Raw genomic sequence first — 23355 nt, forward strand, 5'->3', positions numbered from 1 at the left:
GAGGTCAGGTCAAGGGCTCGCCTCCCTGCCACCACCCCCTTATACTCCCTGCCCTGGCAGATCCTCTGACCCCCAGGGACCTTGCTTGGCCCTTTCCTAGGGCCTGGTGGGCAGAACCGGACCCCAGACACTCAGGCTGCAGGCAGCCTGGGCAGGAGGGCCCTCCCAAAGCCCCTGGCGGGTACCACACCTGGAGACACCTCTGTATGGCTCACCACCTCCAACCCCCCCACACACACACACACGAGCGCGCCACCACGCCTGTCCCTGGTCCCGCCTGCCTGGGCCCTGCTTCTAGGTCAGGCCTGGGCACGACTTCCTGGGAGGACCAGTGACAGGTGCTACAAGCTCGGCGTGTGCCGCGGCCATGGCTGGGGGCGTGTGGGGCCCGGCCCGCGGGGCCCCTATGGGGGCCCTGACCCTGACAGCCCTGGCCGAAGCTATCCGGGCCAGCCGGGGGCAGCCCATGGGACCCCCTGCCCCAGGCCCTCAGCCCCAGCCTGAGCTTGAACCTGCAGTGGAGGAGCCTGGGAGGGCAGCCACCACCCCCACAGCTGGCGGTGAGCCCCCTTCCCCGCCCCCTCCCCAGGAGCCAGCCCCTGAGGGGCCCCAGCAGGTAAGCAGGAAGGCTGCATGGGGGGCAGGGGAGGTAACGAGGGAGGGGGCTGGGAGATGACAGAAAGGCTCTGTGGAGGGAGGAAGAGCGTGAGAGAGGTAGGGGGGCTCCACATGCTCCCCGTCCCACTCCCAGACTCCCCGGAGCTCCTGGGAGGAGGGGGCCCTAGCAGACCTGGCCGTGTACACCGCCACCTGCCTGGAAGAGGCTGGCTTTGTGGGAACCCAGGCGACAGCGCTCACCCTGTCCTCAGCCCTGGAGGCGCAGGGGCGCAGGCTGGAGGACCAGGTGAGCCCATGCCCCTCCCCACGGGCCCCTCCAAGGCTGAGGGTGGTGAGCTACGCCTGCTTGGCGGGGGCAGGGCTCACAGAGACCTGACTGCCGCCCCCCACGCCAGGTGCATGGGCTCGTGCGGGGGCTGCTGGCTCAGGTGCCCCATCTGGCGGAGGGGCGGCCCCGGCGGGCGGCGCTGCGGGTGCTGAGCTCCCTGGCTCTGGAGCACTCCCGGGACGTGGTGTTCGCACTGTTGCGCTGCTCACCGGCCCCGGACCGGTAACCTGCCTCGCCCCTCCAGGCCCGCATCGCGTCAGGGGCCCCACGGCTTCCTTCCCCCTTCCGGCTTGGCTGTGGAGTCTGGCCCAGGGCGGGCCGAGGAAGGAGCCTTCCCCCTCCCCTCCTCCCTCTCTTCCTCCCGCTGCCCCTCCCACCTCCGGTCCTCTGCTGGTTCCTGGCTGCAGCCTGGCTTTCTCTCTCCCCGTCTGGGGTTGCCCACCTGAGCAAGCCAGGTGGCTTCTGCACCCCCAATGCCCCTGGCTCTGGTTAGTCTGCCCCCAGGGGACGTTATCTCTGGTTTTATTCCCCATGGTGACTGTTCATGATGCCAGTTTGTTGCTGGCCCGTTGGGGTCCCATGTGATCTGCACAGATGCCACTCATCTTGTTCCTCAGGGATTGCCAGGGTGGGGTGGGGGGCAGTTAACCCTCCCTCCTCCTGCTGGAGTCCTAGTGGCTGCCTCCCCGACTTGGGGGCTCTCCTCACCCCAGTCCCGAACCCTGTCTCACACGCCCCGTGCCCCCAGGGTGGCCGCTGAGCTCTGGCGCAGCCTGAGCCGGAACCAGCGTGTGAACGGACAGGTGCTGGTGCAGCTGCTCTGGGCGCTAAAGGGCTCAGCCGGATCCCAGCTGGAGGCGCTGGCGGTAGGTGGCTCTGTCCAGCTTGCCAGGGGACACCCCAGCCCTGGCCCAAGAGGCCAGGAGAGTCTGGTTACAGGGGCTCGGGGGCAGCAGGCGCTCACCGTAGTCACACCCATCCATAACGTCCTTCAAGCGTGGAGGTCTTGTCCTCTCCCTGTCTGCCGTGTCTGAGCCTGAATGAGCTCCTGGTTCCACAGGCCACTCTCGCGCTTGGGGAGATGCTGTCTGTGTCCGGCTGCGTGGGTGCCACCCGAGGCTTCTACCCGCACCTTCTCCTGGTGCTGGTCACTCAGCTCCACGAGCTGGCACGGAACACACACTCCCCTGACACACCCAAGGTGTGGGTCCCATCTCACCGAGGGCCACCGCACAGTCATGCCAGGTGAGGGGGTGCGCACCCGGGTGTGTGGGCTGGCCCAGTGCCCTCCTGGCCCTCACTGCCCACTCGCCACTGCACCCGCCTCCAGCTGCACCGTGGAGGCCTTGAAGGCTCTGCTCACTGGGGACGGAGGCCGCATGGTGGTAACGTGCATGGAGCAGGCTGGAGGCTGGAGGAGACTGGTGGGAGCTGGCACCCACCTGGAGGGTGTCCTGCTGCTGGCCAGGTGTGCGGCGGGGGTGTGAGAGAAGCAGGAGCATGGGGGTGGTCGGCGGGGGCGGGGCGGGCGGCTTCTTGAGGGAGAGCTTCCGTTTGACCCCGTCCCAGTGCCCTGGTGGCCCATGCCGACCACCACCTACGAGGCCTGTTCGCTGACTTGCTGCCGCGGCTGCGCAGCACAGACGACGCACAGCGCCTGACGGCCATGGCCTTCTTCACCGGGGTGAGCCCGCTTCCAGGACGGGTGGGGAGGGGTGACAGTGAGCTTGGCCCCTAAGCGGCCCTGGCCTGCGCGGTAAGCCAGCGCGCTGACGCTGTGTCCCCCGCCCAGCTGTTGCAGAGCCGGCCCACCGCGCGGCTCCTGCGGGAGGAGGTGATCCTGGAGCGGCTCCGCGCCTGGCAGGGCGACCCTGAGCCCACCGTGCGTTGGCTGGGCCTGCTGGGCCTCGGCCACCTGGCGCTGAACCGCGGGAAGGTGAGGGAGGGGCGGGGCGGGGCGGGGTGGGCTGGGCGAGGGGCCTCCCACGAGTCCCTGTCCCCCCCTCGCAGGTGCGCCACGCGACCACGCTGCTGCCCGCGCTCCTGGGCGCGCTGGGCGAGGGTGACCCGCGGCTCGTGGACGCCGCGCTGGGGTCGCTGCGGAGGGTCCTGTTGCAGCCGCGGGCACCGGTGCGGCTCCTGAGCGCGGAGCTGCGGCCACGCCTCCCACCACTCCTGGACGACGTGAGCCCCGCCCGCTCCCTTCGGCTGTCTTTCCCATGGCCCAGCCCGCCCCCTCACCCCTCCCCTCCACGTTACCCGACCAGGCCCCGCTGGGCTCCCCAGGGCACTCCCACAGACTGCAGCCCTCCGGACGCCCTCTCCCTGCCGGGTCCTGATCGCGCCCTCCTGTGCAGACCCGGGACTCGGTCCGCGCCTCCGCAGTCGGGCTGCTCGGGATGCTGGTGCGGCGCGGCCGGGGCGGGCTCCGGGTGGGGCTCCGCCGCCCCCTGCGGAAGCTGGTGCTGCAGAGTCTCGTTCCGCTGCTGTTGCGCCTGCACGACCCCAGCCCAGACACCGCTGAGGTCAGCCCCGACACTGTCCTGACCACTCCACCCTTCCCCACCACAGCCGCCTCTCCAGAGAGCGCAGGTCAGGGACGTCCCTGAAGACCGCAGGAGGCTTGGGCAAGCAGAACTCCTCCGCCCCTCACCCTGGCCACCTCCTGCCTCCCAGGTCCTTTCTTGCCACTTTCCTTTTGGACCTCTAACCTTGCTCCCTCCCCGTTCCAGAGCTCAGAATGGACCCTGGCCCGCTGTGACCAGGCCCTGCACTGGGGCCTGCTGGAGGAGATGGTCACGGTGGCCCACTACGACAGCCCTGAGGCCCTAAGCCGCATCTGCCACCGCCTGGTCAGTTGGGGGGACGGTGAGAATGATGGGGTGTGGTCGGCTGCCCACTTGGTCCAGTATACACCGGGGCCACTCCCCCCCAGACTGAGACTCCTCACCCTTCCAGTCAAGGTGGTAGCACGGTGAAGCCTGGCCTCACCTCTGAGGCCTCCACTCCACGCAGAGCTGGCCCTCCTGCCCCACGAGCCCTTCTGTCCCCAGGTCCAGTGGTACCCGAGTCACGTGCCCAGCTTTCTGAGCCAGACCCAGGGCTACCTGCGGAGCCCTCAGGGCCCCCTGCGCCGGGCGGCCACCCTGCTCACAGGTGAGGCAGGCCTGGTGTCACGCTGCTCCCTGCACCCAGGGCTCTGGGTGCTGGGCCAGCCCCTCACTGCTGTGGGCACGGGGCCAGCACTCAGGGCTTCGCTTTGGTCCAGGCTTCCTGGTTCATCACTCCAGCCCCAGCCACGTCAACCAGGACCTGCTGGACTCTCTGTTCCAGGGTGAGAGCCCAACTCACCCTCGTGGGGTTCCGCAGGGTTCCAGAGAGGTGGTGGCTGCCAGGGCAGAGTGGATGGGTGAGGGACTGGGATGGATGGGGGACAGCCCGCGAGCCCCGCCCCCCCACCCCACCCCCCACCCCCCCCTCACCATCCGCCGCATGAACCGCCCTGTCCCCGCAGACTTGGGGCGGCCGCAGAGCGACCCTGAGCCCGCTGTGGCGGCGGCAGCACGCGTGTCTGGCCAGCAGGTGGCGCTGCTGGCCCACGCCCAGCCCCAGCCCTGCGGCTGGAGCCTCCGGGACCTCCGGCACCTCCCCTGCCCCGGCCGGCCCCGCCCCACGCCGATCCGGCCCCCACCCGTCTACGCCGACAGCCCGTTCCAGCACCGCAGCCACCGCGGCCGCTGGGGCTGCTCAGGTCCCGGCTGAGCTGACCGGCCGGCCCTCCAATGGGGGCCACGGTGCTGACTCGGGCTCCCTGCTCTGTGGCCTGTCTTGGCTGGGAGGCAGATCTGCAGAAGAGGTCCGCCTTGAGGGGCACCCTAGGCGTAGTGCTGGGCACCAGTGCCTGTCCCCTACCCCAGCGGGGCTCTGCAAGGTCTGCTGCACACAAAGACCCCCCCACCCCGAGAGCCCTGTGACTAGATGGACCACGAGTTTCTGACGCAGCACCTTCTCCCTCAGCTTCATGCCTCGTCCACCTGTCGATGCGTCTGTCCCCCAGCAGGCCTGTGCCTCTCCCAGCCCCCTGGCATGTGCCCTGCCTGGATGGCGCCTGGCCTTTTGGGCCCAGGCCGGGTGGGGACACGGAAGTGGGTGCTGCCCTGGGAGCCATCCCCGTGAAAGGCTGCCTCTGCTGGCCACTTGCTGGCTGGGAGGTTCTGAGGTTTCTGGCCACACCCTCACTGCTCAAGAAGCATCCGTCTGTCCGCCTGTCCACACTCACTGCCCAGCAGCCTGGCCCCGTTCCTGCCCCTCCCCTCTAGCTCACCGTCTCAGACCCCTGGGGTCTTCTCTGGAGGCGGCCCCCGACTTCCCACTGGACACCACAGGTCTGAGATGATACCTGCGGGCTCAGGTGTGGGGTGCCAGCATCTGCCCCTCACCAGGCTGAGCTGTTGCACCCGCATCCCAGCACCTGCTCAGGGCCGGGTGAGGGAACAGGTCCCTCAGGACTGCTCCAAAGCAGTGACCCAGGCTCTCCAGATCCGGGACGAGTGGCTTCTGCCACCTGGAATGCCCACCTTGAGGTGTCCTCTTGCCCTTTCTGGGCCCCCAAAGCTGCCTTCTCAGAGAAGGAGACCTCCACTCACACAGCCTCTTGGAGGCTGGGGTCCTGCCCACCCCAATGGAAAGCATTTGAAATAAAGATAGCCGGACAGCCCTGGTGGTCCAGCAGTTAAGCCTCTGCACTCCCAATGCAGGGAGCACAGGTTTGATCCCTGGTTAGGGAACTAAGATTCCACATGCCGCACCACGCAGCCAAAATAAAAACACAGATCCTAGGGGTTTGGTGTCTGTCTGGGCCAAGGCTGGGCTTTGATGAGCTGCGCCTGGTCCAAGATCAGGCTTGGGCTAAGATGACAGGGAAGGCAGCGTGTAGCTGCCAACAAAGGTCCGTCTAGCCAAGGCTATGGTTTTTCCAGTGGTCATGTATGGATGTGAGAGTTGGACTATAAAGAAAACTGAATGCCAAAGAATTGATGCTTTTGAACTGTGGTGTTGGAGAAGACTCTTGAGAGTCCCTTGGGTTGCAAGGAAGTCCAACCAGTCCATCCTAAAGGAAATCAGTCCTGAATTCATTGGAAGGACTGATGTTGAAGCTGAAACCCCAATACTTTGGCCACCTGATGCAAAAAGACCCTGATGCTGGGAAAGCTTGAAGGCAGGAGGAGAGGGAGATGACAGGATGAGATGGTTAGATGGCATCACCAACTCAATGGACATGAGTTTGAGTAAGCTCTGGGAGTTGGTGATGGACAGGGAGGCCTGGCGTGCTGCAGTCCATGGAGTTGCAAAGTGTCAGACACAACTGAGTGACTGAACTGAACTGAACTGAGTGTGTGGCTGGGGGTTGGGCCAGCCCTGGGTGGAGTCAGGCACGCTTTGCCCTGACTGAGAAGCTGTGCTGCCCACACAGTCCCTGAGCAGAGTCAGAGCTCAGCAGGGAGGGGCCGGGGTCTCCTCATTGGTCACTCTGAGGGCGGGGGAGGCCCCGGCCAAGGGCACTCGTCCATGAGAAGCCAGGGGCATAGTTTGGAGTATTAGTTCACGATTCTCCAAGGGGAATGCCAAAATTGGATTAAACTACGAGAAACATCTGGGGACGCACTGGGGAGGCCAGGAAGCCATCAGAGCCCAGTAGGCAGAAGGAAGGGAGGCTGGTGAGAATGTCCTCGGGGGTCTCCAGCCCAATCCCATCAGAGAGGCGCCAGGTCCCAGTCCTGCGGCCCCTCCACTGCTGCCGGCAGGGTGGCGGGAGGACACCCCCCCAATTGCCTGATGGTCAGGCGCCTCAGGATCTTGCAGCCTGGAGCCAGAAGCTGGGGGAACGTCTGAGGCCCACTGTCCCCACCAGGCACGAGCCTGTCCAACCACAGGGTGCGGCTGCACAGGCGAGGGGCAAAGCCCCCAGCGAGGCTTGCTGGGAAGCGGGGCCCAGCCTCATGGGGGGCTCGGCAGGCATCTCCCCGTCTCTTCCATGCCTCCCCGCATGGCCTGGGCCTCTCTGGCCTGGGAGCCCACTCCCCTCCACTCCGCAGGCCATCTGGAGTGAACCTACCCCCCACCCCCACCCCGTGAGGGCACCCCTTGCCCTGTAGCTGGGGCCCCACCAGACACCCTGCTTGCTGCTTTGTCCTGGGAGTGGGATGCTTCTCAGGGATTTCTCTGCTGCAGTCCCCAGGGAGGCTCCAGTCGGGGCGGCGAAACCGTAGCCCTGCTTCCGGGTGAGCCCCGCTCCTGGGTGAGTGCTGTTGGTTGGTGGGTGTCTAGGTGACCAGGCCCAGCAGAGCCGCTCACAGAGTGCTCACCTCCCCCCAGGGTCTAGGGTCAGGGTGCGCTGCTTTACACAGAGCAGCCCCCCCACCCCACGCCTTGATCTTGATGCTTAGACGCTCTCAAATGAGCTGTCACTGGAGAGCTCCGGGCACTGGCGACCGTGGAGCCTGAGGGCCAACAGTGAGACCCTCCAAAGGGCGCCTCGGTGGGGCTCAGCAGACCCAGTTCACCACCTGATCTTGCGGGGAGCGTCTCGGGGCCCCAGAAGCAGCGCCGGTGGCCTGCTCACTTGCTGCTTTCTAAGACCTGCACCGCTCCAGTCCTGTCCGCCTTGGTGGTGCCTTTCAGTGCCCTAGCAAGGTTCCCAAAGGAGGAGCTTGGGCTCCGGGGAACACAAACAGGCCTGAGAGGTGTCCAACTTCTCCCTTGCCCTGGGTGAGGGAACAATTGCTAGGCATTTCTGTACTGGGATCTGGGATGTTTAGGGAGCACTCTTTTAATATTAATTTTACTGTCAACCTCGATCCTCAGTTTTCTCAGGGGTTAATGTCCCAACCACAGCTGGGCCGACCGCCTCTTCTCTTTATTTTAATTTTTTTGGGCCATGTTGCTTGTGGGATCTTCGTTCTCCAACCAGGAATCAATCCCGGGCCCCAGCGGTGGAAGTGCAGAGTCCTTAACCACCAGACCACCAGGGATTCTCCATTCCTTATGTTTAGCCAGTCCTGGGGCTGCAGGGCAGTGGCGAGCCGGACAGGAAGGGAACATGGCTTTCCTCACCTTCCACCAAGTGGAGGAGAGCAGACTGGCTCCCGTAGGGAGAGGCAAGTTTCTCCTGGCTGTGACAACTCCGCGGTGAGAGTAACTGCCTGGCTGAGCCAGTCACCCCCTCTCTGTGCCTGGCGAGGCCCAGGGACCACGGCTCAGGACAGGGAGGTCTCCTCTCCTCTCGACAGACTCCTACCTTTGAGTGAATGAATTTGGATGAGACACACCCCAAAGCCCAGTTTCTCTGGTTCGGGTCATTTCCCCCTGGCCCCCATGCAGCCCCAGGAGTGCAGAGCTCTCTGTCTGTTAGCGCCCTTTTCTTGCCCCCCTGCAGCTCTGCAGAGGGAGGGCGGCCCGCTGCCTGCATCAGAACGTCAGAATGCTCTCAGGCTCCCTGAGGTGGACAGAGAACAGTCCTGGGGGTTGGCATTGCCATGCCCTCTTCTTTCCAGGCCAGCCTGCTGTTGCGGGGGCAGGGGCAGGGAGAAGCCTGGCCACGTGGCCGGTCACTCCAGAGTGGCTGGGTCCAGCACAGGGAAGGCCCCTGGGCCTGCCTGCTCCTGGCCCCGAGGTCCCTCCCCGTCCTGTGTGGGCATCCCCCACTGGGCCCCTGACCCCTGATAGAGGGCTCCTCAAAAGCTCATGCGTCATTTTCCCTGTGTTTGTCATCTGTCACATTTATTGGCTGTCCCCACCCCCCCAGGTCTTGTGGAGAGCCGCCCACACAGCTGGGTGTGGCTCCTGGCAGCCGGTGGGTGCGAGCTGTGCCTGCGGCGGGCGGGCCACAGACTAGCAGAGCTGGCTCAGCCTGAGCAGCAGCGCCAGGCAGGCATAAAGTGCGCATGCACAGCCGCGGGCCCCAGGCTCCCAGCACACTTGGGGGGTGCCCACCTGGGGCTCCAAGCCGCATGCCTCCAGCAGAGCCCAGGCGGGCGCCTCTGAGCCCCAGCTGTTGCCCAGGCGCTCGGGTGGCAGGGACACAGCCCGGTGCTCCTGCCACGGGCTGCTCTGCTCCACAAGGCTCTCCACCTGGAAGACAGGGTGGAAGCGGTCAGAGGACCCGGCATTGGGCACCCTCCCATGCCACCCCATCGCGGGGCACCGGGCCCCACACCGGCCCACCCCTCCTCTACACCCAGGGCTTCTCACCAGCCAAAATGTCCCTGACAGGGTCCCTGTCTCCAGCACCTCAGCCAGCAGCACGTGCTGGGCTTCACTCAGCACTGCGGAGAGATCTCGGGTGAAAGGGCTTCCAGGGGCTAGCCAGAGGAGCTCGCGTCCTTGCCTTTTCCCTGCCCCGCCCCGAGCCCCTTACCTGCTAGTGCTTGCAGCAGATAGAAGACGGGGCCCGCGAGCTCCGTTTCCAGCTGTCCAGAGGGCAGCACCAGGGACTCAAGGATGGCGCCCACCGGGCCGTCCCGAGGCTCCACCTGCCCGCCGCACAGGCCTTGCTCCAGCTGGAGGCACCCCAGGGGAGTGGGGGTGAGCAGGGTGGGACAGGCCCTGCTCCAGGTGGGGGTGCCCGGGGGACTGGGAGTGAGCAGGGCGGGCAGGCCCTGCTCCAGGTGGGGGCGCCTGGGGGAGCAGGGGTGAGCAGGGCGGGACAGGCACCTGCTCCAGGTGGGGGCGTCTGGGGGAGCAGGGGTGAGCAGGGCGGGCAGGCCCTGCTCCAGGTGGGGGCGTCTGGGGGAGTGGGGGTGAGCAGGGCGGGACAGGCACCTGCTCCAGGTGGGGGCGTCTGGGGGAGCAGGGGTGAGCAGGGCGGGCAGGCCCTGCTCCAGGTGGGGGCGTCTGGGGGAGTGGGGGTGAGCAGGACGGGACAGGCACCTGCTCCAGGTGGGGGCGTCTGGGGGAGTGGGGGTGAACAGGGCGGGCAGGCACCTGCTCCACCACCCTACTCAGCTCTCATGCTATCCCACCCCCTAACACCCCGCGTGCACAGCCCAGCTCACTCACCGAGTCCTCCAGGGCTTGCAGAGCCGGCTCGTCCTGCAGCACCTGCCCCAGGCCACCCAGCAGCCGCCCACATAGCCCCTTGGACAAGCCCTCCAGGCCCATGGCCCAGGCCTTCACCTCTGCCTGCAGGCCCTGGTAGTCGTCAGTGGTTGCCAGCCAGTGCTCCGTGGACCCATCTGTGGGGACAGGTCTGCAATTGCCCAGGTGCCCACGTGGCCCCATGGAGCCCTGGTAAGGGAGCGCAGATGCTGGGGCCAAAGGGGGAGCAGGGGCCCCAGGGTGGCTCAGAAGGTACTGACCCGGCCGGAACTGGAAGTAGTCAGAGAGGGCCCTTATGGAGGCTAAGCTGAAGCACGAATGTGGATGGCTGTCTGCAGTGCTGGAGGGCCTGCGGCCTGGGCAAGGCGGGGCTGGTCAGTGCTGGGAGCGGGGGCCCAAGCCAGAGAGGGCTGAGGCCTCCCCTGGGCCCTCACAGCTTGTCATCCCAGTCCTGGCAGCCTGGGGCAAGGAGCAAGGTCAAACCCGCCTGGTGCCAGCCTGTCGCCATGCTACCCGTGTGTGTGTGTGCATTTTCACGAGTGTGTGCGTGTGTTGCTCATGTGTATGTGCACAAGAGTGCGTGTGTGCACGTGTATTACATGTGTGAGTGTGCGCATTTGTATACACGTGTGTGTGTTGCATGTGTGTATATGCGTAAGTGTGCATGTATTTACATGGGTGTGTGTGTGCATTGCATCAGTGTGTGCACGTGTGCGTGCACATGTGTGTGTGTGTGTGTCTCCCAGATGTGCTGTTCTGGGCTCTCCTTATCAGCCTGTCCCACCCACAGGTGCATGGGCCTCACCTGCCTGCAGCGACAGGAAGGTCCTTTGCTTCTTGTCTGGGAAGAGGAGGATGTCTGGAAGCCAGGAGGAGCAGAGATGAGGGAGGCAGGTTGGCAGAACACCTGGAATCTCCCTGGCCCACTGGGCTCCCTGTGCAGCCCCGCTTTGTGCCCCGACCTCCCACCTGCCTGAACAAGGGGCTCTAGGCCACCCCAGCCCACAGTCATGTCACCAGATGTCCCCAGCACCTCCAGGCAGCCGGTGACTCTTCCAGGCCTCCCCGCCTCTGCGATGGAGCCTGGGCCCCAGAAGTCACCCGGACCCCGGCTCACCCCAGTCAGAGCCAATAACCAGCTGGGCCGCCCGAAATGCAAGGGTGCTGCCCGAGGGGATGGTGACCGTCTTCTTCTGGCTCAGGTGGCCCTCGCCTTTGCCCTGAGGGACGGATGTGGGCTCAGGACTGGGTTCCGGGTGGTGGGGCCGGGGGCAGCTAGGTGCTGGTGGTGGGGGTCTGCGTGGGGACACTGCCCTCCTGCCTCCCCCGCTGTGCCCACTGCAGGGCCCTCACCGCCCACCTGTAAGCAGAAGGCTCCCGGAAGTGCAAACTGGCCTGAGCCCTCCTGCTTGTGCGTTCGGGTGACCTCCACCTCCTTCTGTGTCTGCAGCACCTCGGTCACTACAAACACGTCATCCCCCCGACTCCGCAGCTGCTGCAGGGTTTTGGGTTCAGGCTGCCGCAGGCGCCTGCAGTGAGTGGGCCAGTGGGAAGCTTGCAGGGTGCGCCTTGCCCTCCCCTCTCCCTGCCCCGGGATGGCCTTCCCTTCCCTGGACCTCAGTGTCCGCGGCCATGGATGGGGTGATGTGGATGCCCCGGCACGGGACCCCTATCGCCCCATCCCCTGGGTGCTGCAGTGCCTGTGGGCAGACGGGGGGCAGGAAGAAGGGATGGGAAAGCCTGCGGGCCTCTGGAGGGGCCCACCCTGCCGCTGGCTGCTCACCTGTCTGCTGTCTCTTTCCACTCCCTGGGTTCAAATCTCACGTCTGTGTGCTGAGCTAACCGTCCTTCTCACCAGGGTCCCTGTGTGTGTTCCACCCCAGCCTCTTTGCAGCAGGGCTCAGTCTGACCCCTGGCCCCCCGACCTGCAGGATGCAGGCCCCCAGGACCTCGGCAGCCTCCTTCCCAGCCGCTGGTCTCTGCACGGCCCTGACTCTGGGACGTCCCTCGGCCTGCACAGACACCCTGTGGCTGCTGTGGCCCCGAGGGCCTGACCAGGGTCAGTGGGCCCGCGGGCCTGGGGCTCACCTCTCGTGGTGCATGGCTTCCCAGGTGTTGGGGGCCACTCTCAGAGTGCACAGGTCCATCGAGGCGCTGGAGCTGCCGGACACTGCGGCCCCGCCTGTGAGCCTGCCCTGTCCTGGGGCTGCCAGCTTCACGCTGCCCTGCAGCTGCCCGTCCATCGCATCATGGAACTGGAAGGTGCGGCCACACTCCAGCGCTGGAGCGAGAGCGCAGCTGAGGCCCTGCCTGCCAGCTGCTGCCTGTCCCGCCTGGTGGAGGGGCCTCTGGAAAGCGCCTGCCCTCTGGAGACAGAGCCCAGGGGCCCGAGCGGGAACCGGCTGGCCCACCCCCTGCCCACCCATGACTTGGACTCAGTACCAGTCGGGTACCTGGCTCCGGCGCATCGGGTTCCAGGATGTCCCTGATGGATAAGTTGACACACTTGTAGCGTGGTCTCCAGAATCGTGAACTCAAGGGCTTCCTGCTCAAAAGGCTGTAGGGCTGGAAGCTGGCGGAGCTCCAAAGGCTGTCCACAGGGGTGAGGTCCTTGTGGTCCAGCTCCCGGACCACGCTCCTGACCACCTTCTCAAAGGCCGAGGCCATGCTCCTGAGGAGGGCAGCTGGTCAGGCCTTCCACCCTCAGGCCTGGAAGAGGGCAGGGGAGGGGAAGAGTGGAGAGGTAGCCGCTCAGGTGTCTCCGAGGCAGTCCTGCCTGGCCAGGCCTGGGATGCTGGCCTCCAAGTGCGTCCTGTCACCCACTGTCCATCTCTGCAAGGGGCCCCAAGCACCTCCAGGCTGGATGTCACTCGCAGCCCTCCGTGGGACTCAGGCCAGCCATGCACACCATCTGTCCTGTGACCAGAGTGTCCACAGGAAGCCCAAGAAAGCCCTGGGACTCAGCACTTGTTGGGGAGGAGGCAGCCCTGGCCGCCCACCAAGCCCTCCATCACTTTGCTACTTCAACAAGGCTTCAGGCTGCTCATGAAAAGTAGCCACCGAGAAAGGGCAGGGTGAGGCTGGGGCTCTGTTTGCCTTAGCAGCTGCCTCCCTGGCTGAGGTGTTCAGAGAGCAGGGAGCAGGCAGAAGCCATCACCTCCTGGGCAGTTGGTGCGAAGGCCCAGGCAAGGCCCGGCCCAAGCATCCCCAGCCCCGAGGCCTGTCCTCCAGGGCTTCCTCAGTGCCCAGAGCTCTGTGAGTCACTCGTCTGTCTTCAGGGGTCAGGAGCCATTGTGGGCCTGACTCAGGACCCAGGACGTCTGGCTGCGGGAAGCCCATAAGCCTTGGCACTGGCCTGAGATCCCAGAGTGGGCCCAGGGGCACCTGGAGGTGCCTGCCTGGAGCTAAGCCCAAACCAGTCAGACTTCGGAGGGAGCCCCTTTCCCAGAGGCCTGGGGCTTCCCCAGCTGGTCTGGGATGCGGGGAGTCCTGGGGGGCTTGGGGAAGCCCAAGGAAGGTGACAGGACCTGGTCTCCACCCAGAGGTGCTGGCCTCCCCCCAGCCAGAAGAAGCAAGGGCCCCACCCGAGAGCCAGGGCAGGCAGCCCCCTGTGAGGCGCAGGGGCGCAGGGCGTGGGTGGGAGCAGCTCACCAGTAACCGTGACTGTCGTGTGCCTGTGTCCACGAAGCCGAAGCCAGGCTGCCCCGCGGGCCAGAATTGGAAGCCTCTGCCCCGGAGTTGCCCAGCGCGCACACAGCCTGAAGTTTCCCAGACCCAAAAGTGAAACCTCTGCGGGGCAGCCGGAGGCGCTGAGAGGAGCCGGAAACGCCCCTGGTGAACCCGCCCCGCGGCCTGGCTGGGAGTAGGGGTGCAGGGGCGGGGACTCTCACCCCACCCCCCATAGCCTCCAACCACACAGAGCTTCTTTGATCCTTCTCTCCTAAAACCCCAGGCCAGGGCAAAGGGTCTGAAAAAACATTTCTTCAGGGAAAGTGTACAAATGGCCAGTGAGCTCGGAAGAAGAGGCTCAGGTCATTAGTGTCAGGGAAATGCGAATCAAAGCAAGGTTAGAGGCTGCCTCACACGCATAGGTTAACTGTAATATAAAAGGGGGAGTAACAAGTGTGGGAGAAGACCTGGGGGAATCTGGCAGCACACAGCGCTGGGCGTGTAAAAGGGTGCAGGCGCCCATGGAAAACAGTCTGGCAGTTCCTCAAAAAGTTAAACAGAGAACTACCATAGGCTCGTCCATTCCATGGCTAGGAGTGCATTCAAGAGAAATGAAAACGTGTTCATGCAGAAACCTGCACGTGAATGCTCTCAGAACGTTATTCTTAACAGCCAAAACGCACTGCAAATGTCCATCTGTGGAAAACGTCCACCTACAGAAGCACGAACAAACAAAACGTGGTCAACACACACAATGGAGCCGTCGGTGTTCGGCCACGCAGAGGAAGTTCTGACACACAGCACAGCGTGGATGGACCTCATAGCGCTATGCCAAGACAAGAAGTCAGGCCCGCAGGAGACAGCGCTCAGGATCTAGGCATATGAAAGGAGAACAGGCAGGTCTGCAGGGACAGAAAGCAGAGGTAGAGCTGCCAGGGGCGGGGGGTGTGACACAGTGTCTTTGGGGTGACGGGAATGTTCTCAGATTGGGGTTGCCCGAATCTGGATATGCTAAACCCCCAGAGTTTTACACTTTTAATGGGTGAATTGTATGGTTTGTGAATTGTATCTCACATACCACAGTAACATTCAAAGCTGTTACTGTGAAAACCTGAAGTCAAGTGACGACATCCAGGCCCTGTGCAGGCTCTCAATGTTCTTCTTTCCTGGGCCGTGTGTGGATTGTGTCCAGGGCAAGGCGCCCAGGAGCCCCACACCCTGCTTCTCCACTGCTCTACCACCACATCCTGCCTCTAGGTCTCCTGACCCTCTGGAGCTCACACCAGGGCCCCTGCTGGCTGGCTGTCCCGAGACTCAGCCCACGGGCTCTGCTGTGCACACTCACTCGCGGGGTGGCTGCGTGTCAGCACCCAGCACTGCGTGCTCCTGCAGATGAGGGATCTGAAGTGGACTGGACAAGGGCCCTGCCAGGTAGAGCTGCTGGCATCAGCCCCGATGCCAGTGCAGGGGTTGTCTGTTTTGGAACGTTGCAGCTGCAAGTAAGTGGAAATGCTGATTCAAACAGAAGGGAAGCAATCTTGTGAAAGCAGAAGTTTGGAGCCGCTGTGAACTCTGGGTAGACACAGGCAGGCACCGTCCATCGGAGGGGGTGGGGTGGGGAGCAGGGTGGCTTCAGTACCTCACTGGGGTCTCTGAGGCCGTTTCTCTCTCCACATCAGGGGACTAGAGTGCAGGCCAGCGAACTCTGCTGGCTGAGGGCTCTGGGGCCATGGGTCCCCACCCAGCACAGTGTGGGGCTCCCACATCCGACCCAGTCGCTGGAGCCCGTTTGCCAATACGAGCAGGGCATCCTGCTGGTGGTGGCAGGATGCTCCAGGAGGCTGAGCGCATGTCCGTGTTCCCGTGTGTATGTAATGTAAGCACATGCACATGTATGCACATGTCCACAAGTACGGGTATCCGTGCATGATGTAGGTCTGTGCACGAATGCGTGCGTATTCGTACGGCTGTGTTTTGCGTGTTACGTGCTTGTACCTGGGTCTGTGTGTGTGTGCTCCTATGTGCAGTCCTGTATTCTGTATGGTGTGTGCTGGGCCCATCAGGCATTCTCCTGCTTCTCCCTGTTCCCACAGCAAAGCTTCTGGAAAGCTGTGTAGCCTCCTAGTGGCCCCTAACTTCCACCTCTCCAGTTGGTCAGGTTCCAGGCCAAGGGTGGGGGTAGCAGCCTCTTCAGTATGGGGTGAAGCTACTGTGGGCTTCTCGCTGAGGCATGACTGGCCCCGGGTTTATTTTTCTAGAAGGCCTTGCTGCCACGTGGGTGGACCGGTGGAGGCAGGTGCCGTCCACACGGAGGAGCAGTGCGGTGGCTGCAGTGGCCATGGTAACGGGGGGTGTCGTGCTACACTGTGCCCCCCTGCCTTAAGCAGTGACCTGGAGCTGAATGAACCATGGAAGGGTGTTGTTGCTGCATGTTCACGGGGGAATCTTAGTTCCCTGACCTGGTTAGGGATCATGGAACCAGTGCCCCTGCAGTGGAAGAGAGCAATCTTAACTGCTGGAGGGCCAGGGAAGTCCGGGGTTCAGTTCTTTAGCAACAGCCCACACAAGAGGCACTGTGCTGGTGAGTGGTGGTGTCACTAGGCTCCTGAAGGCAGAGGTCAGCCTGAAAGGGCAGGAAGTGAATCCACTGGAGAAGCAGCAGAAGGAAGGTGGGAGGGGCTGGCCCTGCACCCCCACCCCCATCGCGGGCCTAGGGAGCCCCAGGAAGTCTGGGGTAACATCAGGCGACATTGGGGTGTGGAGGCCTCCCTGGGCAAGCTCCGGGCAGGCCCTGGGGTCCAGAGCCAGGGAGGACACGGTGCCTGATGGAGTACTGTGACCAGGGCCGGGAGGGCTCTGGGCTGCGTGCAGGGGGGCTGTGGCACCTCCGAAAGAGCTGGAAGGAAGCAGCTCACTGCAGCTGCAGGCCTCCACCACCCAGAGTGGGGCGGGCACCCGGCCAGACCCTGCAAGGAGCTGGGCAGTGGGGGCCAGTCCCTGTCCTGGAAATGGCCAGCCCCTGGGAGGAACAGAGCAGGTCCTAAGACCGGGAGATAACCAGGACCTGCGTAGGATGCAGCCGCTGGGACCCCCTCAGAAGAGATGGGGGAGCGGGCTGAGGGAGGGTGGTGTCCAGGCTGCGACAGCAGGGACCGGACCGAGAGACAGACGGGCGGGCTACGGCGTGGGGTGAGGGGAGGAGCAGTGGTCCCAAGGAACCCACCCGCGCTTCCGCCCCACCGGGCCCACCCAGCCCTGGACCATCCGGCTTCAGGGCACCCCGGGTCAGGGTTGCGGGGCCTCAGCGCGGGACGGGGTAGGGGCGTGGGGCGGCAGGCAGCGGCTCCACCCTGGGCCCTCCACCCAGTGACACGGGGTTCCCGGGGCGCCGCGATGTCGGCTGCTGCCCCACGCCTCCGGCTCTGGAACCCGCGCGGTTAAGCAGCGGCCCGGAGGGAACGAGCGCGGCGCTGCGGGGCCGAGGGGTGCGGAGCGCACCGAAGTCCAGGAGTCCTTTCCCTCCGGGGACTCCGGGGTCGAGTCCCCGCGGGGCCTCCTCCCGCTCGCCGCCCCTGCCCCCCCTTGCTGGCCCGGGCCCTCAGCGGTGGCTCGGACCGCCGGGCAGCAGCGCCTGTCCAGCAGGCCCGCGGTCCACGCTCAGCGGATCGCTGTGCGACGGGCGGCCTCGGGCCCAGGGGAGCTCCGGAGTCAGGAGGGGCGGAGGCCGCAGGAAGGCCGGGCAGAATCGGGAAAGGGTGCGGCAGGATGTGAGCGGAGGCTCACAGCCGGTCTCCGGCCGAGGTGGGTGACGAGCGGTTCCCGTCGCCCTGCCCGGCTCCCGCACGGCCCTGATGCCTGCCTGGCTCCCTGGATTTTCTGCCGGGAGGGGCTGGGGAAGCGGCACAGAGCCCCGCCCAGCCCCGAGAGATCCTGCAGGGGACGGGGCTCTACTGCTCTGAGCCTCACTTCACTCTGCCCTAGCAGGAGGAGCCTCTGACCGCTGGCCTCCAGGCATCGCTTGGCTGGGGCGGGGTGTCTTTTGCACCTGGCAAGGTCCCTGTTCGGGCTTGTCCAGGACTAGGGCATGTGGGACACTGTGGTGATGTCCAACCATCCATCCTCCGTGGCCCCTGAGAGCCTCATGGAAATGCTGCCATCTAGGAAACAGCAACTGGTCAACTTTTCTTCCCAAAGGATCTGGCTCTGAGGATCATGCTTTGCAGCGAGGGTGGAGGGTGGAGTGGGGGTTAGTGGCTGGGATGGGGGAACCCACAGAGTTCTCAATGGTTGGTCTCTTGTACAGTCACTTCCTGCTCCTCCCTACTTGGACGGAGGGCAAGGGGGCATCCATGGGGTAGTGGTCCCAGCCAGTCAACACCTGTTCCTATGAGGGTCTGCGGTTAGTCACTCAGTCGTGTCCAACAGTGATTCCAAGGACTGTAACCTGCCAGGCTCCTCTGTGCGTGGTTCTCCAGGCAAGGATACTGCAGTGGGTTGCCATTTCCTTCTCCAGGGGATCTTCCTGACCCAGCGACTGAACCCAGGTCTCCTGCATTGCAGGTGGATTCTTTACCACCTGAGTCGCCAGAGAAGCCTTTTTTTAATTTTTGTCCCATGTAAGGAGCTCAGCACTTAATTTTTAAACTTTTAAAGTATAGTTGATTTACAATGTTATGTTAGTTTCTGGTGTATAGCAAAGTGATTCATATACATATACATTTTCATACTCTTTTCCATTATGGTTTATTATAAGAAATTGAATATAGTTTCTTATTGAATATAAGAAATTGAACATACAAACTAATCTATATTAGTTTGTATCTGCTAATCTCAAACTCCTAATTTATCCCTCCCCCAGCACCTGATATTTTTGTTTGGAAGGCCTTGCATGTGTTTCCTTATTTCCTTTGGGAGGACTCCGAAAAGTGAAATTCCTTAAAAGGTATTCAGTCTTGGCACATATTGCAAACTGCCCTTCAGAAAGGCTATGCGAACATCCTAAAAAAACTGAATGGTGAAGTCTCTTCCCTTTCACCCCTAAACACTGAGGGCAGAATGGTTTTTTTTTCAAGACTAATCTTTGCCAGCTTGATGGGCATCAAAGTGTTTTAAGTTTAGCCAGATAATGTGACAGCACTTACATCCTATTTACAGTCTCACAACCAGGAGACAAATCCACAAACCTCGCCTCCTCTTGGCAAGGGGCTGGGTTCTCCCCTCTGCTACTCTTGGACTGAAGTCCGGGAGCAGAGAGCTTGTTGGGCACAGAAGACAATAGGTTCAATGAATCCATCACTTTGTACTAATAAATCACCCCAGAACTTAGTGAGGTAAACATCCACTGGTTTGGTCAAAATTATGTGAAAGTTGATGTCATGTCTGAGTCTTTGCCACCCATGGACTACATACAGACTATGGAACTCTCCAGGCCAGAATACTGGAGTGGGTAGCCTTTCCCTTCTTCAGGGGATCTTCCCAACCCAGGGATAGAACCCAGGTCTCCTGCATTGCAGGCAGATTCCTTTTACCAGCTGAGCTACCAGGGAAGCCCAAAATTATGAGGTGCCCTAATCATGACATTTAGGCTTATCTCTGCTCCACGTGGCATCACCTGGGTTTATCAAGTTTGTGGCTAGCTAGCAACTGATGGCAGACAGCAGGCTGTCATGAGGGTCAGTGGTGTTAAGAGGGCATGTGCTGCTCGTCCCCCCGCAGGCCGGTCCTGGCACATTCAGGAGGTGATGGCTGCAGGATTCTCAAGAGCCAAGACAGCACCAGCCCAAAGAAGTGCTTTTCAGATCCCTGGTGGGAAATCCCATTTCATTCTCTGGGAACTCTCATAGCCTGCTCTGTTTTGCCAAGGCCTAAGGGTCTCACACAGTGTTCAGCGTGACCCGTGGCTCACCCTGTCCCACAGCCTGAGTGCAGGGGCCATTCTATTGCCTGGTATTCCCAGCCTGGAGCCGCCACCGCTAAGAAAACTCCAGGGTGCTCACTGCTGCGAGTTAAGCAGAGTAACACTAACACCTGGGGCGGGCTCAGGTGCTGGCCTAGGAGGCAGGCCGGGGGTTGCATCCTCATCTGCAGGGGACACAGTGCGTGTGGCCCCTGCATCACTGTTGGCATGGTTTACCTCCACCTATGTTACAAACACACAACATGCTTTTATTATTTTTGCTGTAACTATCTTTTGGAGAAAATAAAAAATTTTTAAAAAGTTATTAATACTGTTTCCTGTTCTCTTTCTACATAAAGATCTGTTTCCATATTGTATCATTCCCCCTCACTTAGAAGAATTTCCTTTAACATTTCCTATTGTTCAGGTCTGCTGCAGACACACTGTGTCCGCTTTTTATTATTGTGGTAAAATATATGCTAACAGCAGCAGCAATTGACGCTTTTGAATTGTGGTGTTGAAGACTCTTCAGAGTTCCTTGCAGTGCAAGGATATCAAATCAGTCAACCCTAAAGGAAATCAACCTTGAATATTCACTGGAAGGACGGATGCTGAAGCCAATACTTTAGCCACCTGATGCGAAGAGCTCTCATTGGAAAAGACCCTGATGCTGGGAAAGACTGAAGGCAGGAGGAGAAGAGGGCCGCAGAGGATGGGATGGTTGGATGGCATCACCAATTCAACAGACATGAACCTGAGCCAACTCTGGGAGATACTGAAGGATGGGAAGCCTGGCGTGATGCAGCCCATGGGGTCCTAGTGTTGGAGACAACTTGGCGATTGAACAACAAAATATATATGGTATATAAGTTGTCATATAATTATTTTAAATTTTATTTGGCTGCACCAGGTCTTGGTTGTGGCATGTGGGATCTTTAGTTGTGGCATACAGGATCTAGTGCCCTGACCGGAGACCGCAGCTGGGCACCCTGCATCGGAAGCTCGGAGTCTCAGGCACTGGCCCATCAGGGGAGTCCTCATATAATCATTTTGAAGTGTCCAATTCGGTGGATTAAGTAGATTCATAAGGTTGTGCAACCATCACCACTGTATGTTTCCAACACTTTCTCATCACTGCAAACATAAACTCTCTAGCCAAAAAGCATTAATTCCCTGTCTCTCCTCCCCTCAACCCTCCCTAACTTCTGATGCACTTTGTTTCTACAAATGTGCCTATTCAAGATGTCATGCAAGTGAGATCTTACCATATTTGTCCTTTTGTGGCTGGCTTATTTAATGTTTTTGAGAATCGTTTACGCTGTTATCACGGACCAGTCCTACATTCATTTTCAGGACTAAATCCTATTCCATCGTCCAGATACACACCGCTTACCAATTCACCCTCATGGGCACTTGGGCTATTTCTACATTTTGTTATGGCAAATAATGCTTCGCCCAACGTTGGCGCAAGAGTATGTTCGAGTCCCTGTTCTCACTACTTCAGGGTATATACCCCGAACTATTTGACTGCTGGCTCAAAGCGTCTATTTTTAACTTTCTGAGGAAACAGTAGTTTACCACGGCGGCCATATCATTTTACACCCCCTAGCTGTATACAGGGACGTACACACCTGTTTTCATACTTGTTTCTACCGAAACGGCACAGTCTTTCACGCTTTCAGAGATTTAACGCGTCCCTGCAGTGCCTCTCCGATCCCGGACTTCCCTTCCCCTGTACCAGGCCGCCCAACAACAGAGCCGCACGGGCCCTCGCCGCGCCGGCTCACTCCCGCAGAACCCCCTCTAGCTCGACGCGGAAGGACCCGCGCCGTGGATAGCGTGGAGTCCCCGGCTCTGCCCCTCGTCCCGGGCCCACAGGAAACGAACGCTCTCGGCGAAGAACCCGACCAAAACTCCTCAGGGCGCGGACTTTACGCCGCAGGGTCGCCTCCGCAGGCGCCGAGAGGGTACTTCCCGGCGCTCCATAGTGACGTGGCCTCCGCCCCCAGCATTGCGCGTGCGTGACCTCGCCCCTCCAGGCGCAGCCAGGGCTGGGGCGCACGACTCCCGAGGCCCCACTTCCGGCCGGCCGTTGCCCGGGGCCCAGCCGCAGTGCGCAGTCGCGGTGCCTCCCAGCGCTCCGCCCCGCCCGCAGTAAAACGGTCGCCCGGCGATGACGTCGCGGAGGCCTGGCCGGGCATCGCGGACTCCGGAGATGGAGGAAAAGGAGCAATTACGGCGGCAGATCCGCCTCCTGCAGGGTGGGTCGCTCCGGGCCCGGGTCGCGCGTCCCCTTCCTCCCCCTCGCTTCACAGCGGTCCCCTGCCCGCCTCCCCGAAGGGGGCCGCTCCCGCCCACGGGTCGGAGGCGGGGGTCCGGTCGGTGGGGAGGTGGGTGGGGTCGGGCCGGGTCCTGGGGACCCTGAAGGGGCGTTCCCAGCCGGCCCAGCTCAGCCCAGCTCGGGTTTCCGCGGCGGGTGCCGGCGTTACCGGTGCTGCGGCAGCTGGCGGCGGGGCGGGTCGCTTAGTAACCGGCGGGAAGCGACCCTCCCCGCCGCCGCGGGCGTGCGCGGCCTCGGCCCCCCCGGCGCGCTCCCTTGCTCGGGAGCCAGGGGTGTGTATTTCTTCCCCGGACGCCCGGTTCTGACTCCTTTGTCCCTCCTTACAGTCACATTCTCCTTGATATTCCTGGCCCAGAATCCCCGGTCTTCAGGTTTTTCCAAACTTTTCCATTTTTAGACCTCAGACGGCATGTTGTTGTTCAGTCGTTAAGTCGTGTCTGACTCTTTTGCGACCTCAGTGACCATAGCCCGGGGCTGACCCATCCCTCTTGCGGTGAAAAACCCGCCTGCGGTGCAGGAGGCACAGGAGACGCGGGTTCGATCCCTGAATAAGGAAGATCCCTTGGAGGAGGGCATGGCAACCCACTCCAGTATTCTTGCCTGGAGAGCCCCATGGACAGAGGAGCTTGGCGGGCTATGGTCAGTGAGGCGACTGAGCACATGTGGACTGCAGTCTGCCAGGGCTTTGAAGGAAATGGGCTGCCGTTTCCTTCTCCAGGGGGTCTTCTGGACCCAAGGATTGAACCTGCATCTCTTGTGTCTCCTGCATTGGCAGATGGATTCTTTACTACTGAGTCATGAGAGATGGCGTGCTGTATTTCTTTTTTTTTTTTTTTTTTTGGATCATTTTAAAGGTTATTCCCACAAAGAGAAGACTTAAGAACTTGGGAAGTGTGTATTATTGGGAAGAGTTCAGTTGGGCTGAGCCCGTCTACCAGCCACTTCCTGGCCCTCCATCATACCTGCCCTGAGGTGTCACCAGGTCTGGACGTGACTCTCTTTGGGCCTGGAGGTGGGACATATGGTGGGGGAGTGCTGTAACTGGAGGGCTTGTTGGTTGAGTTGTGACAGCTTGGGTGGTTCCAGCTGAGGCCTGTGTCTGCCTGCACAGCCACGCTGTCCAGGGGCTCCACCTGGTGGTCCCCTGCACTGAAACTCCAAATGTTAGGCCTCTTCTCTTCTTGTGGGAGGATGATGTGACATTCTTGTCACGTGTGGAGTACCCGGGGCGTCAGTTATCTTACACTCGCTGTTGTGTGTGCCAGGCGGGGAGGTCCTGAAGGTGCAGCCCTGCCCCTTTGTGTCTGTGGGCTAGCCGGAGGCCTTCCGTGTGTCTCTTGAGGTGCTGCAGCATGGGCCCTGCTGGTCTCTTCGTGCTGGGTGACACTTCGCCTCAGAGGATTGGGG

At 61.9% G+C, this 23355-nt stretch overlaps 3 protein-coding genes across 7 annotated transcripts in view; 2 read left to right on the forward strand and 1 right to left on the reverse strand.

Annotated features, from left to right (window-relative positions):
* Positions 1–112: 112 nt before the first annotated feature.
* Positions 113–4995, forward strand: MROH6 (maestro heat like repeat family member 6). The gene is made up of 14 exons (XM_055545599.1): positions 113–616; positions 752–904; positions 1014–1168; positions 1695–1812; positions 2007–2191; positions 2277–2414; positions 2516–2630; positions 2739–2882; positions 2957–3130; positions 3304–3471; positions 3679–3798; positions 4000–4102; positions 4215–4280; positions 4461–4995. The coding sequence occupies exons 1-14, from the start codon at positions 368–370 to the stop codon at positions 4706–4708; spliced, it is 2136 nt and encodes a 711-aa protein (XP_055401574.1). The 5' UTR covers positions 113–367; the 3' UTR covers positions 4709–4995.
* Positions 4996–8708: 3713 nt separating this feature from the next.
* Positions 8709–13829, reverse strand: GSDMD (gasdermin D). 5 transcript variants are annotated; one of them, XM_055545613.1, is made up of 11 exons: positions 13694–13829; positions 12496–12751; positions 12131–12323; positions 11403–11571; positions 11160–11262; positions 10848–10901; positions 10303–10398; positions 10121–10179; positions 9363–9504; positions 9197–9270; positions 8709–9076 (listed from the first exon to the last, which is right to left on the reverse strand). In XM_055545613.1, exons 2-11 carry the CDS (start codon positions 12707–12709, stop codon positions 8837–8839), a joined length of 1344 nt encoding a protein of 447 aa, XP_055401588.1. In that variant the 5' UTR covers positions 12710–12751; positions 13694–13829; the 3' UTR covers positions 8709–8836. The 5 variants fall into 5 exon arrangements, with proteins under 5 accessions (XP_055401588.1, XP_055401585.1, XP_055401586.1 ...); XM_055545610.1 differs by having other exon boundaries at positions 10004–10179; XM_055545611.1 differs by having other exon boundaries at positions 10004–10179; positions 12496–12713; positions 13694–13817.
* A 7847-nt stretch (positions 13830–21676) lies between these two features.
* Positions 21677–23355, forward strand: part of ZC3H3 (zinc finger CCCH-type containing 3) — a 63276-nt gene continuing 61597 nt past the window's right edge. The window contains exon 1 of the mRNA XM_055545593.1: positions 21677–21868. Coding sequence (XP_055401568.1) covers positions 21781–21868 — 88 coding nt within the window. The 5' untranslated portion in view covers positions 21677–21780. The remainder of the gene's footprint in view (positions 21869–23355) is intronic.

Source organism: Bubalus kerabau, chromosome 14 (assembly GCF_029407905.1).
Source record: "Bubalus kerabau isolate K-KA32 ecotype Philippines breed swamp buffalo chromosome 14, PCC_UOA_SB_1v2, whole genome shotgun sequence".
Classification (NCBI taxonomy): Eukaryota; Metazoa; Chordata; class Mammalia; order Artiodactyla; family Bovidae; genus Bubalus; species Bubalus kerabau.

Bases quoted from the DNA above. Each gene is read 5' to 3' on its own strand.
- MROH6 (XM_055545599.1), top strand. From the start codon at position 368: ATGGCTGGGGGCGTGTGGGGCCCGGCCCGCGGGGCCCCTATGGGGGCC. The intron at 905-1,013 runs GTGAGCCCATGC...CCCCCACGCCAG, and splicing joins GGCGCAGGCTGGAGGACCAG to GTGCATGGGCTCGTGCGGGG. The intron at 3,131-3,303 runs GTGAGCCCCGCC...CCTCCTGTGCAG, and splicing joins TCCCACCACTCCTGGACGAC to ACCCGGGACTCGGTCCGCGC.
- GSDMD (XM_055545610.1), bottom strand. From the start codon at position 12,709: ATGGCCTCGGCCTTTGAGAAGGTGGTCAGGAGCGTGGTCCGGGAGCTG. The intron at 9,271-9,362 runs GTAAGGGGCTCG...ATCTCTCCGCAG, and splicing joins TCTGCTGCAAGCACTAGCAG to TGCTGAGTGAAGCCCAGCAC. The intron at 9,077-9,196 runs GTGAGAAGCCCT...CCTGTCTTCCAG, and splicing joins TGTCAGGGACATTTTGGCTG to GTGGAGAGCCTTGTGGAGCA.